Source organism: Larimichthys crocea, chromosome X (genome assembly GCF_000972845.2).
Source record: "Larimichthys crocea isolate SSNF chromosome X, L_crocea_2.0, whole genome shotgun sequence".
Lineage (NCBI taxonomy): Eukaryota > Metazoa > Chordata > Actinopteri > Sciaenidae > Larimichthys > Larimichthys crocea.
Window position 1 is genome coordinate 21,104,133 of NC_040020.1, and position 13,899 is coordinate 21,118,031.

General features: G+C 40.4%; 1 protein-coding gene across 4 annotated transcripts in view; it reads left to right on the top strand.

Moving 5' to 3' along the window:
* asz1 (ankyrin repeat, SAM and basic leucine zipper domain containing 1) overlaps positions 1-13,880 on the top strand; it is a 29,134-nt gene extending 15,254 nt beyond the window's left edge. For 2 of the 4 annotated variants that reach the window (XM_010739162.2, XM_027283795.1), the window contains exons 8-13: positions 1,325-1,397; positions 1,871-1,927; positions 2,467-2,579; positions 7,366-7,471; positions 7,952-8,065; positions 13,454-13,880. In XM_010739162.2, coding sequence (XP_010737464.1) covers positions 1,325-1,397; positions 1,871-1,927; positions 2,467-2,579; positions 7,366-7,471; positions 7,952-8,065; positions 13,454-13,621 — 631 coding nt within the window. In that variant the 3' untranslated portion in view covers positions 13,622-13,880. Of the gene's footprint in view, positions 1-1,324; positions 1,398-1,870; positions 1,928-2,466; positions 2,580-7,365; positions 7,472-7,951; positions 8,066-8,907; positions 9,065-13,453 lie in introns of all 4 variants that reach the window. The other 2 variants (XR_003463075.1, XM_027283796.1) reach the window with 2 other exon arrangements.
* The last annotated feature ends 19 nt before the right edge of the window (positions 13,881-13,899 follow it).

A 13,899-nucleotide genomic window follows, 5' to 3' on the forward strand; every position in this document is an offset into this window, starting at 1 on the left:
CCTGGTCTTAAAGTCCTAGTGCACCACATACTGTCTCCTCTGCCTGGTTCTGACATGTTCTCAGGAGTTTGGTATAAATGTACCTGGTACTTCAGCCAACTGATAACATTCAGAACATTTTTTCTGGTATATGATGCAAAAAAAACATGCTCAGTGTAATATATTTGTGTCACTGCAACGTTTATCCTGCAGAGTGCACTGCGATTTACAATACTGTGGCAGCAGCACAGAGTAAGAGAAAAACGCAACAGTTAAGAGTGCAGGGTCATGGGTGGTTTATTAAAGCCAAGTTAATAAAGTAGCCCAAAGATTTGAACTCTCTTTGTGATACAGGCACATTTAAGTCCTTGAGTAACTACATTATCGATACGCTTCAGTACTAAAATGAATAAGAGCAGAAACTGTAGTTGTCTGCTCTTTAAGTGTAAATCTGTAAAGTGAATGTAATGGTACTAAACCTTCTCTGCACTAAACAGTTTTTCTAAGTCACTGATAGTCAGCAGTTTAATGTAGATCATTCAGAGATTAAATTGTAATGTATCAGTGATTTTATATCCATTTGTTGTCAACGCAGCATCCCATCATTCACTGTAGCCTGCATTCTTGTTGCCCCCTATTGGATTCTCTGTAAACCAGTGCCTGTGCAGCAGGTGTTGTTGAACCATCATTCAACCAGACATAAACAATAATAAACCACTTGTGTGAGTGTTTAGTCCATTTGGGCACAGCTGGGCAATTATCAGCCAAAAACATTGTATTCCAGCATGTCTGGCACCAGGAATCACAGCCTGTAATCATTTTAGCTGTCAGATACACTGACGTTAAACCCAAGTAAGGCATTTCACATATTTTGAACGTCGTGAGAAGAGACGCATGCTTGTTCATAAAGCTTGTCATATCAACAGTCAAACTGAAGCTGCGTGTACACTGTGGTTACTCTGATGTGTCTGAACTCACTGACACTTTGGGTGCACAGATTTGATCCCCAAAAGAACAAAAGCGTTTCCTTATGCACAGTTATTTCCACGGAACATAAACGGAGGGAGGTCAAAGGTTCAGTTCAAGAACACTGGAAGTGGAAGGTGTGTAGTTTTTGCTTAAGGGCACCTTAGTAGGGTAGATTTACTGCTGCTGCTTAAAACAAGACTTAAAGGATAACCTCCTTTTTCAGTATGCTGTAAGATTTTGAACAAATTAGCATTATTACAACCATGCACTACTCAGGATGCCTCTATTAATCCACATTAATCCAACTCAGTTTGGGTTTACAATATGGAAAAGAAAAGGTCAGTAGTCCTTAAAGGCCAGGTCTCTGCCCCCTCAGTGTAACCAAGCTTGATGAACTTGAGCTCCTCCTACACGGCCTCGATCTCAGCTACCTCACTGACATCATGACTGTAAGTACTGATTAAATTATGTATGCACAGTGCCTTTTTTATTTCTCTTATCTCAATGATGCCAAGATAGTTAGCAGTGATAAAATGTTGCTACACAGTACAATATAGTATTAGAACTATGAGATACAGTGATTCCAAATGTGTCAAGCACAGCTGCATTATTAACAGAATGGCATTTACATGCTTGGGAACATGTCTTGAGATGAGTAGTTTACATATTTTACTCAGTGCTTCATAATGGATCTACTATACTGGATTCTCTTGGCCCGAATTAGAATTAAAAGGGTCAGCTCAAGTAGTCACAATATGGCAAAGCCTTATGCAGGTACATCTGTTTCAGGTGCTGGGTTCTGGAGCAGCTGTAGAAGTTTTGGTTCGGTAAATGCCGAGTGATGTTTTCTCTTTCTTACTCTGTTTTCTCACACACACACACACACACACACACACACACATATATATATATATATGCACAGGAACATGACATCACCTGGAACTACCTGTTGACCATGGAGATGGAGGACCTGGAGAAGGTAGAGGATGACTCTTAACATCTGTTTGTCTGTCAGCTCTTTTGCTCACTGCCAGCCTTCAGAGTGCCCCATAAAGAGACGAGTGTAGCTACTGATGTCATAGCTGTTTAAGGCCACAAGTTCAGTAAAAATAAGGGGGTGAGAGATTAAACTGATAGCCTGTGTATTCCAGGATCATTCTTTCAGTTATATCTCTGTAAACCTCTCTGTAGTTCTCACAGCTGTCATAAAAATGTCAAATTATTGCATCTGGTGCACTTCATCTGGAATATTGCGTTTGTAATAGCTAACTGTTCTAGACTTTCAGACATGAAACATACTTCATTGTGGTAGACAGGTAAACATGTAGGAAATTACATCTCTGCATCAAGAATTTTTCACTTCATTTAGTGGTGCAGTAATGAAAATATATTGGGTTTAACTTAAATATTAGAACTAGAATTCCTGGAGCAAGTAGCTGAAGAATAATGATACAGATTAATCATTTTTGAACATATATCAAAAGAAAGAGAGAGAAATATTTTTCTTACATTTGCCAGGTTGGTATCACAGACCCGGTGGACGTACAGAAGCTGTTGAGCGCTATACAGCAGATGCAACTGGACAAAGTGGACCTAGACAAAATCAGCCAACTGGGAGCTGCGGGCAATGGGTAGGGTACCACATCTTTATTCCCAGAAGGCTTAGGACATACAAAATGCTCTCGAACTGTTCAAGGGGAAAATGTGTTAGTTTGAGCATTACTTTAGGAAGGGGGTATTATAAGATTAGAATGACTAATAACCTGATCAGAGGCTTCATTCTCTGCACTTTAACGTTCCTATCTTATCTTATTATTGTAGATTGTGGTGTCTGACAGAAAATCTGTCAAAAGGTATTTAAGAATCCGTACAGTATTTGAAAACCTTTTTTTCAGTCCACTAGAAATGTCTGATAAAGTGTCAGTTGCAAAAAAAAGGTATTCCACAAACACTGCACAAAGCCAGAAACAAAGTTGACTGTAGTAGCAAAAATTTAAACACTTGTCAGCCACACACCTTAAACCCTCCCCCACATCCAGCCCTCCTCCATCTCCTCGTAATACTCCGTCTGTCCTCCTCCACTGGAAGTCATCCATCAGCCCATGAGCAGTCCATGAGCATCTCACTGTCCTAGCTCTGTAGCCCCCTCCCCCAAATCTCCGTAGCTGAGCCCTGAGCCAGGCCCTAATGGTTTAAGCGGAGCTGTAATGATTTGTAAGGTGAGAGGCGATGGGAGGTTGCAATGAGCAAAGGAGAGCCAGCGGTAGGGGCCAAACAAAGCCATCGCACCACACCCCATCACTTCATGAATCCTCAGCAGAACTAGGCTCTAGTGGTTTCACCCGCCTTCGCCTGCCGGATGAGAGACAGTCCAATAGAGAGAGGGGATGGTTATTGAGAGTGATGGAAGGCTTGATCAATGCCAAACCTCCTTAAGAGCTCCTTCAGGATCCTTATTTCACACAAAAAATGGAAAATAGTAGAAAATTCATCTTAAGAACATTTCCTCTCCTATCCTTCCTGTGGAAAACACAACAGAAGGAAAATTAAGCTTAAAGTAGTCATAAGGGCCGGCGGAAATGCTCCCATACAGTGGTCTAGTGACACTTCATCAGCTTAGTCAACTAGCATGCTACAGCTGATACACGGGGTAAAGCTTGTGCTCTGGAATTTTCTCTAGAATATACAAAACACACCTGGTACCATAAAACTGGTAGACGGGACTGTTAGACAGATCGTCTCTTCATAGCTAAATACGATTTAGCAGCAATTGAAGCATTGTCACCTTATAGCTGAGCACTTAATGGTGGGGCCTGTTGACCCGGGTCAGACTAAGCCAAAAGATCTAACCTAGGCCTGCTGCATTAGAATCTCAGGGCAGGATGGGGACTTGTAATTTGTGGGCCATGTGCAAAGCCAGCTACTTGGAATTCTGGCCATAAAGTCAGTGGTGCCTATCAGGGCTAAAGCTAAAGACACATATCTTCGGGCTTGGTTATCAAAGGGGACTTCTGAATCAAAGACTGGTAGTGGAAGACCATATGAAATGCAGTTACTGGGGTTGCAAAAACAAACAAAAAATGTGTGTGGGAAGAGATTTGTTAGCCAATAAACTAAAGAATGACTTCTGTTTGGCCTTAAAGACATTCTGACAAACTATCAGACAACTCAGAAAGGGGAGACAGGGCCTTGCCCAGGCTATTGGAGAAGAACTGTTGACTCAAAAGGATGCTTTTCCCATCCCATTTTCCCCATGGTTTACCAGTTGTGGATGAGAGTTGCCTAGATGTAATTCTGATTCTGGATGTTGTTGGGTTGTCTTTGTTGATGGGAGTTTCGTGTGCTATGTTGAGAACACTGCCCATTGACTGACAGATGGACGATCCAGTCCACAGAGTTTGGATTGCTTTCTCACAGATTCTGTTCTCTAGTATTTGTTAAGCAAATCTCAAAGCGCTTCAGCCACTTTGCTTTTTTTCAGTAATGGGCAGATAGGAACATGCTGGATAGATCATATATCCTACCCTGATAGGGCTGCTCGATTATGAAAAAAATCAATATCACGATTATTTTGGTCAATATTGAAATCACGTTGAATTATCATCATTGAAATTATTCAAACGATTTTGAGTTTCACAATGCGTTTATTCAGCATTTCTCTCTCTCTCTCTCAAAAAACACTTTGTTATTGATTCTTTAAGCAAAATATTCAAATTGAAAATAAATTTTACAGCTTTACTTTACAGCTGTTTTGCAATGTATAAAGCATTAAATCAATAAAATAAATATACTTTATGGAACATTTATAAGGCATAGAAAAACATACATGTATCCAAAATTAACTATGTATTCAGTTGTTCGGCAATTTCTATATATTTAATGAATAAAATGGCTGCATTATCCGTTGTGATGCACACCATCTTTCCTTCATTTTTATCCCCATTCTGCCAGAGCTTCTCTCAGTCCATCTGTGATATTTTGTCCCGTATGGTCTTCAGGCATGAACGCCGTTTGGAGACACTTTACTTTCAAATTGAATTCTGTGTCTATGAAATGGATTGTTAGGCTGATATAAGGCTCCGTTGTACGACTGGACCATAGATCTGTCGTTGCCGCAAAGTCGTCCACTTTAGACACTTCTTTTGTGACTTCTTCCCGAAATTGTCGATACATGTATGGCAGAACCATTCTGGTGAAATGGTGCCGAGATGGCAACGCATAACGTTTATCAAAGGCAATAAGCATCTTCTTGAAACCCTCACTCTCGACTATATTAATGGGATGCATATCTTTAGCTAAGAAATATCCATTGGCAGCTGTTAATGTCTTGTGCCTCTCCGAACTTGTCGGATAAGTAGTCGCATTAAACAATGTGTCTGTGATCGATGACTGAGTTTGCGTTGACGTCTTGCTGGTTGTGGCACTGGCTTTGTCTTTTTGTTTCTTTATTAATTCATCATGAGTGACTTTGTGCTTTTGTTTGAGATGGTTGAATAAATTTGTAGTGTTACCAAGGAGAGCGGCTATTACCTTGTAGCAAATCTTGCACATTATGTGCTGCTGCTTCTCGTCGGATTCTTCGAATCCGAAGTGTTCCCATACAAGAGGACTTCTTTTACCCTTTTTGGCAACCAAACGACTCTGCCCTCCTTCTGCCATTTCTCAATCTCTTTCGCTTTCAATCTCACTCACTGTTTTTGAACACCAAACGACACACCTCCTCACTCTTCAGCTGCGTGAGGGAGTATGGGCTATCCTGTTAGTCAGCGGGGCCGCGTGAAATGGAATGTATTGCGCATGCGCGTCTCTCAGAAAATCGTGATCAAAATTCGATTAATTGCACAGCCAACCTGACTTGGAAACTCATCAGGACACACCAGGTCGAGCCGGGAGAGCATGGCAGAGCTGCTAACCTCCAGTTTAGCACAAACTGGCAAAGCTTATGAGAAGAAGTCTTTTTTGGTCAGTGCGTGATGGAAGCCCTTGCTGTCATTACACGGTTTGGCCACTATGGCAAATTGGTTTCAAAGGCCACTGCGCTCCCTGGAGGCTTGGTCTGATTTTAACAGGAAAACATGTGCAGTGAAAGTAAATGTGTATCACTCTTCTCCCAGGAGCTGCTAGAAAATGGCAGGTATGCCCAATTGATTTTCCTTGGGAAAAATTAAGTTCACCACAAAGTGGCACACATGCATCCTCTATCAGCATTACCACATAACACAACATAACGTCCTTTCCATCTACAATCCCTTCAACGATCTTCCCACTGGGGGCCCATCATCACTCTCTGCTCCCTAGATAAACTAACAGCGAGGAGAAGGGAGGTGAGGGTGCAGCACAGGCTGACTGACAGTGTTTACTCGCCCCTCTGATAGAGTGTGAGGAGGGCCAGGACGGCTGGCTGCCCAGTCCCCTCACCAAGGGAAATGTACCATTAAGATAAGAGCTATCAATATCCCACAGGACCACGGGATGGGAAGATAGGGACAGAGGGGTTGATGAATATAAATAACTAATCATTTAAGGTGGATGTTTTCAGGGAGGGATGACAGCATGGGTTAGCATGAAGAGGTGGGGGGAAGGCTTGGCCACCTGCTCAATTTTCTATAGAGTTTGGTGAGGTGGTCTCAAGGAAAATGCATGAAGAATGTTAACACAAAGTTTGGTCTGAACTATCAATCTGTCTGCCCTGTCAATGCTCTGCATCTTCAGTAGGCCTTTCCTTGTTTTTTTTTATTTTTACAACTCCTTAGGGCTCACATTTTAGAGAGAGAGGTAAAGCTGTTGACTTCAACTTTAAAGCTACAATGGCATTATCTGTATAAGCTATCTATTATGACTAGGAATGCAGCAACAGGTCTCTTCGACCCTGGCCACCACAGTGTTGAGATATGGTGGCACCTAGTCAAAGACAACAACAACAATTAACACTGCCGAGGACCACAAGACCCACACGTAATCATGTGTAACCTAAGGATAGAAAATTCCATAACACTTAATAGTAGTTGCATTTTTTAAATTTTAGTGATGTAACTAATGATTATATCCATTGTCAATCTGTGGATTCTTTTAATGATTAATCTATCAATTGTTTAGTATAAGATGTCAGGGAATTGTGACAAATGCCCATCACAAGTTCCCAGAGCCCAAAGTTACATCTTTAAATGGCTTGTTTTATCCAAACTATCATTCTAAAACCCAGAGAAGTCATCATGTTTAAGAAGCTGGAACCAACAAGTAATCGACTGATACTCTCACTGCACTATAAAAATGCACATGTACATGCAGTATGTAACAATAAATGATAATTGTAGCTGTTTAAATATTATCTATACAAAAATAAATATAAATATAGTGTATATCTATTTCATTTGTTTTTGTATGATTCCTTGTCAATATTTTGCTTGTGTTTTGCAGGAGTGAGGACCTACATAACTTCTTGATAAGTGTCAGGCAGCAGTGCTTCTACCTGACAGAGGCGATTCAGGATGTCGTCAGCCGCTTCCCCCGCCAAACCTCTCAGGTACATGTCGTCTTTGATGGTGCACTCATTTAGGGCTTACCAGCCAGGTGTCGACGCATTAGCTGCCAGTTTGTGCTAGCTTGCTGACATTTTGGCAACAGTAGCACTTGTGGGCAATTTGTTTGCCGAATGTGGTAAACTATATTAAAGCCCTCGTTTTGAATTGAGTTTAGAATTTTTTTTCGATAAAGGAGCTTATAACATGGAGGACATGTTGGAAGCACAACATGTAGAGTAGGAATAATATTTCGAATGGATAAACCTAAAATAAACTACATTCAATTGCGTATGTATTGCAAAGTTAAGGCTGTACACCAGACACTGTCCCCTCCTGTCACCCGAATGCTGAGGCCAAATACTTTTTATAAATGCATACTCTGTCTGCTAATGTCTTTGTTAGTTGCTCTTTCTATCTCACCTGCTATTCAGCTAGATTCATAAACTAAAATTTGGTCTCTGTCTCTTTGGTTCTCCATGTAGCTGGTCTTCTCACTGGACCCGAAGAAGGAGGCCCTGACAGTCTGCAACCAGCTGCTGGTCCAGACTAAAGACCTGCAGAAGGAAGTCACCTGCCTCCGCAGTCTGCTACACCCGGTCAGTACACAAACTCATACATTGTTTCATCCTTTTTTTTTTTTTTTTAATCTTGAAGCTGATACCTGTAATCTCATTTTACCACTAAATGTAACACTTAAGAAAAACATATACCACATCACACCATGATTGTGTTTTCAGACACTGCAATGAAATATGAGCCCACTAGTATTGTAGTGTACAATCTCTATTTTTTTTCCAAGCAGTGATTGATTAAATTAAAGGGCAGCCTTCTACACACCCCACCACACACAAAGTCACAGCCTTTATTGCCTTTACAATAAAGGCTCTCTCATGCAGAAAGAAATGGATTTCTGGCCTAATATTTGATTATGAAAAAGCTGTAAAAAAACATTTGTGTCTATAAAAATGACAATAATGTTTATCACCAATAATGTAACAGTAAATAAATAATGAACGGTAAATGTAGCAGGAAATTAGATACTTAAATAAAAAAATCAAAATAAGGAATATGAATTTACATAAAAACTGCATATAAATACAGCATATTAAATATTCATAATACTTATTATAATTTATTTTTGCATCTGTCAACATTGACTCTGATATATGTAATAAGCTGCAGCTGCTGATAATGATTCGGGCTCAAACACATTCATACTTAATGGAAGTCAATCTAAATTCTTTTCTCTGTTGACTGTTATTCTGAGAGCTTTCCTTTTACGACTGAGGATTAAAAGCAACATGAACAGAGCACAGTGTGTGTGTTACATGTTGGTGTGTATGAATTCTGGCGAGCTCCAACAGGTATGTGCGGGAGTGCTTGCATGTGTGCACCTGACTCTGTGTGTACATGTGTGTGTTTGCATTTGTATTCCAAGAGGAGAGAGTCGTTCCTGACAGGGCAGAATCCTCACAGCCCATAAGTCAGCACCACTGTGACATCGACCTGTCAGCACACAGACGATGAGGCGGAGGGATGAGGGGGCTGATGGGAAGGCAAGAGTGGGGGCAGAGGGAAGCAAGCAAAGGACGCAGGTTGGCGGGGTGAGGGAGTTTAAGAGGGGAGAAAGGGGATGGGAAGAGGCGGGGGATACAGGGCGAGCAAAGTAGGTGGGTAAGCAGCAGACGGTGTGTGAGTATGTTTATAGTGTAGGTAGATATTTGTGTGTGTTGATATGGTTGGTTGGGGGGGGGGGTTCCTCAATTGTGTCAAACAAGAATCTGACGGCCAACGGAGCCCATTTGGACCCACTGGCTCCCAGCCCGGGGAGAAATGGTCCTACACACACACAATCTAACCTTATCTTTGGAAGCTTTAAAAACACACACACATCTTCAATCATACTATCACTGCATCAGCTGGAGCTCTCAGGCCACAAACTGTGACAAAGGCTTTGGTTGAATTTGGTTGAACTTTTTGGAAAAAGGTTAGTACAGTAACCTAAAGTAATTACTGAAGATTAACATCTAAACCAGAACCAGTAAGGTGAATATGAATGTTGCTCATCACTGCCATCTACTGTTGGCTTTGATAAATATGTGATATTATATAAATTAGTAAGAATATGAAACTGAATTGAAAAGCAGCAGTATACATTAAAAAAGTTATTAAAGTGTAACTTAACTCCCAAACTCTTCTAGCTTCCTCTCACCCAGCAAATTTAGAAAGTGTAACAGAGGACAATCACTATGGTGGCCATGTAGTGTGTGATGCATCAGTAGTTGGAGCGAACCATGATTATCAGCAAGACTCTCTGTGTCCACTTTGGAGTATGCTAGAGCTTTGACAGTCACTGAGTAACTGAAGCACATTTGTTTGTAAATATCTCTGTATAGTAAATGTGTTGTAAGCTTAGCAAAGCTAGCAACTCAGGTAGGCTATATTTCTGGACTGTCTGGGAGTGTCAGTATGGCTACCTAGCAGGCCAGGGAGGTCACTTTGTATATTTATAGCACAGTATGCAGAATTCAAAACTTTAACTGCCTTTTATCAACCTTCATCAGTGAGCGAAAGGAAAATTCCACATTAACAGCCTCCCAGCACAACATATGGTCAAGGGTCAAGTCTCGCATCAGAATCGTAATTCTTAGGGCCGGTCAACAAGAGATGCTGCTTCTCGTCAAGCTGAATAAAGTAAGAATAAAGTAGAACAGATGGCAAAATGATCACAAGCTGGCTGCAGAACTCTGCACTGTGCTCTGTCTGAAAAGCTGAATGAAAGAGGGCAACTCTTCCACCTCCTGTGTGTCCGCAGCGTAAAGCTGCACAAATCATTGAACACTGGATCACATGATCATTATGTCACCACACAGGGAATTATCACCAACTCTGAACCTCTATAGGGTAAGTTTCAGCACTTTGATCACACTTGTTTCCTGCAGCAGCAGGAAGCTGTTGTCAGCAAGCAATATTTGATAAGCCCACAGTACACTACCTGCCCAGTACCCAGCAGACAGACCAACTGGTGAATAAAGCAACGGGGGGATGCAGTCCCTGACCAGAGTTGCATTGAGGGCTCTCGGAGCCACACTCCTCCTGCTCCTTTACAAAGCTGCCAGTGGAAAAGTTTACCTGTACATGAATGTCTGTTAAAGACTGAGATTGTGTCAAATCAGTTAGTTAATGAGCTCAACAGAGTGTTGAGTGTGTTTTTAATGACTATAGGAGATAGGTTTTAGGTTTAGGTTTTAGGAATAAGTGTAATAAAACAGGTCATTTTTATTTTTGCTGCAGTATCACTTGTTTTATACTTTACTCTAACCTGTTTTTGAGTTTAGTTCTGAATTCTTTTACATTGTTTTATGATTTAAGGGTTAAAGTTGAAAAAATAAAGCTTCTTAATGCATAGTCAAATTAAGATTTGATTCAGTGTTGTTTTGTGTTTTCAATGCCTGCAAAAGGATTGAAGTTCTGGACTTTTATACTTAAATACTTATGCATTTTGGGAAAGATAGTTATTTATCAGTTATTTATTATATACAGCGTGAGATGAGCAGATTGATCAAGCTTACAGTTAGACATTGAATGAACAACAGCAAACATGGAATTTGGCTGCTTGTAAAGAGATCAGTGGCACAGTGTGGGTGCCCTTGCGCATGTGCAAAAGACAAAATGAGGACCCACTCATGGAAAAGTTGCTCCACGGCTCTACTAGATGTCAAAAACTGCACAAGGTACCTATAATAATGCCAGTGGTATGTGTTTTTCAGATAGTTGTGAAGCTATAGAAACAATATTCAGTGCTCTGGCAGAGTAAAGGTAAGAGTCATTGACCCAAATCAAAAGTTCTTGTGATGACTTGACTAATGTAGTTTGAAAACCCCTGATCTACTTCCTGGAATGTGAATATACAGAGCACCAAGTTCCAGTTGGTTGTGGGTAGTTTGACTGTGACCGACCTGTCAGGTGTGAACACACACACTGGTTTCCCTCATGCAGGGCTCTACATCAGTTAACGCAACATTGCATACTGTAATTCCCCCAAAGCCCTGATCATAAACAAATGAACCATGGGGCCTGGTTCCCCCTGAACACCATTAACATCATTGCCTATAAAAATTTGACTTGCAATGCTGGTGCCTGAGTCGTAGCACCATCTATTTATTGTTGAGCTGTTGAAATTATGACTAGTATATTGCAGTGTGTGGGAGGTTGTTCAACAGAGCACAGGCTGGAAAATTTGTTTTGATTTCAACAACCATATCAACCATCTGTAGAGAGATTCCAATTATTGAGTGGGTTAGGAGACACTTGAACATCACTGTTCCAGTTCAGTTTATCTTGGAAGTTTCCAGTGAAGCATTTCATTATTTTTTAGTTTTAAACAGCAAGATAATCTGAGAATTAATACGACTTGTATGATATTTGAAGCGTAAATGCAATCGCCAGAAGTAAAAAACATAACGTAAGGCTATTAACCAGCTACACCAATGTCACATGACTTTAACATCACCACCACTAAGCTTTAAGTGTTCGGTGTGATAACGTTTAATGTCCCCAACAACAACCTCTGTAGTGTTATTTAGCCCCTTGTTAGCAAAATCCTTTTTAGGACACATAAAAGCTTAAAAATTCACATGTCATATTTTATGATGCAGAACAAAACTTTAAAATATTTTATGGCATTTTAGGTATCTAATTATAAAACATTCAGTCAGACAAGGGCAAAAGTGTAAAAATGCAAAGTCATTTCCAGGTCTTAATCCTGCAGCACTTTAACTTGTTGTAATTCAGTGTCACACTTAAAGCCACTATGTGTAGACCTTGTATGTAATTATGATTACTTTGTCTGCAAAGGTGTCTTTTTGATACAGCAGGAGGCACCAAAGTCAAAAATGTTCAAATTCTTCTTGGAGAGGCTTTTTTTCCCTTTCTTTTTGCAGTGGCTTTCTTATTTTGAGTCGATTTGAAGATTGTATAAATTGAAATGTTTTAAGCCTCACATCTTTCTATTGTAGGCATACTCCTGATTTAGATTTTTGGTATTTTGAGGTATTTTATTTATGTCTTTATAAGGGGTGAATGAAGAGACAAAAAAAAATGAGGTGAGAGGGGAAGGCCAGTCTGACCCAAAAATCTGGGTATTGTGAATACTGAGTCAGTGACCCAGCAGTTACAGTAGATACTGAAGGTGATCCAGAATCATAAAGCAAAAAAAGTATCAATCTTTCAAAATAGGTTAGAAAACTCTTGCCACCATAATTCACTTCAGTTTAGTTATTGCAAGTGCCTATCTGTGTGTTTTTTAACTTTTTTAACATAGATCAACAAGTTGAAGTTGAAAATTTAAAATGTTGTTACTATTTTGGGCCTGTGGGAATAACGTTTTCCTGGCACTCACTACAAGAAATTCCTTGTTTGTATGTTTATGTTAGAATTCAGGAAGTTGTAGAAATCCAGATTCATTGCCAAACCACAAGTTTACAAATCACATTTACCAGAAGAAGGCTGAACTTGCACACACATCTTCAAACATTCTCATATGACAGGAATTCAGTATGACACTGTGTCACCCTGTGACTTGAGAGTTTATGAGCGGCATTATCCCTCCGTGACTTGACCATGACCAAGACCCAACTCTCCACTTGGCTGATGAATCTTTGAGGATTTGGCACAGGAAGTTTTGGTGACTCAGGTTTGCGAGTCATTCTGTGGCGGTATGATGGGACCAGACATGCCCTCATACTCCAAATGAGCTTGTCTCCAGTTTGATTCCCACCCAACAGTAACTGAACCGATATTTCCCACCCATTCGATGTTTAACTGGCCTGAAACTGTCTAACCAGTAAACTGCTGTAATCCAGACTGGATTAAATTAAAATGACCTGCAGCCCTTTTATTTCCTGCACAAAGCCACGTTGCTCCGACCACAGGATTGTGTGTGTGTGTGTTTCTCATGTGAATCTCCCATTCTCCTCCCTTAGATGGATGAGGCTGGAGATTGCTCTAAGCCTCCTCAACCCGGTTCCCACAGCAACGGGAGGATGCAGTCCCTGACCAGAGTTGCATTGAGCACTCTCGGAGCCACACTCCTCCTGCTCCTCTACAAAGCTGCCAGTGGAAAAGTTTACCTGTACATGAATGTCTGTTAAAGACTGAGATTGTGTCAAATCAGTTAGTTAATAACAGAGTGTTGAGTGTGTTTTTGATGACTATAGGAGATAAGTTTTAGGTTTAGGTTTTAGGAAGAAGTGTAATAAAACAGGTAATTTTTATTTTTGCTGCAGTATCACTTGTTTTATACTTTACTCTAACCTGTCTTTGAGTTTAGTTCTGAATTCTTTTAAGTTGTTTTATGATTTAAGGGTTAAAGTTGAAAAAATAAAGCTTCTTAATGCATAGTCAAATTAAGATTTGATTCATAGTGTTG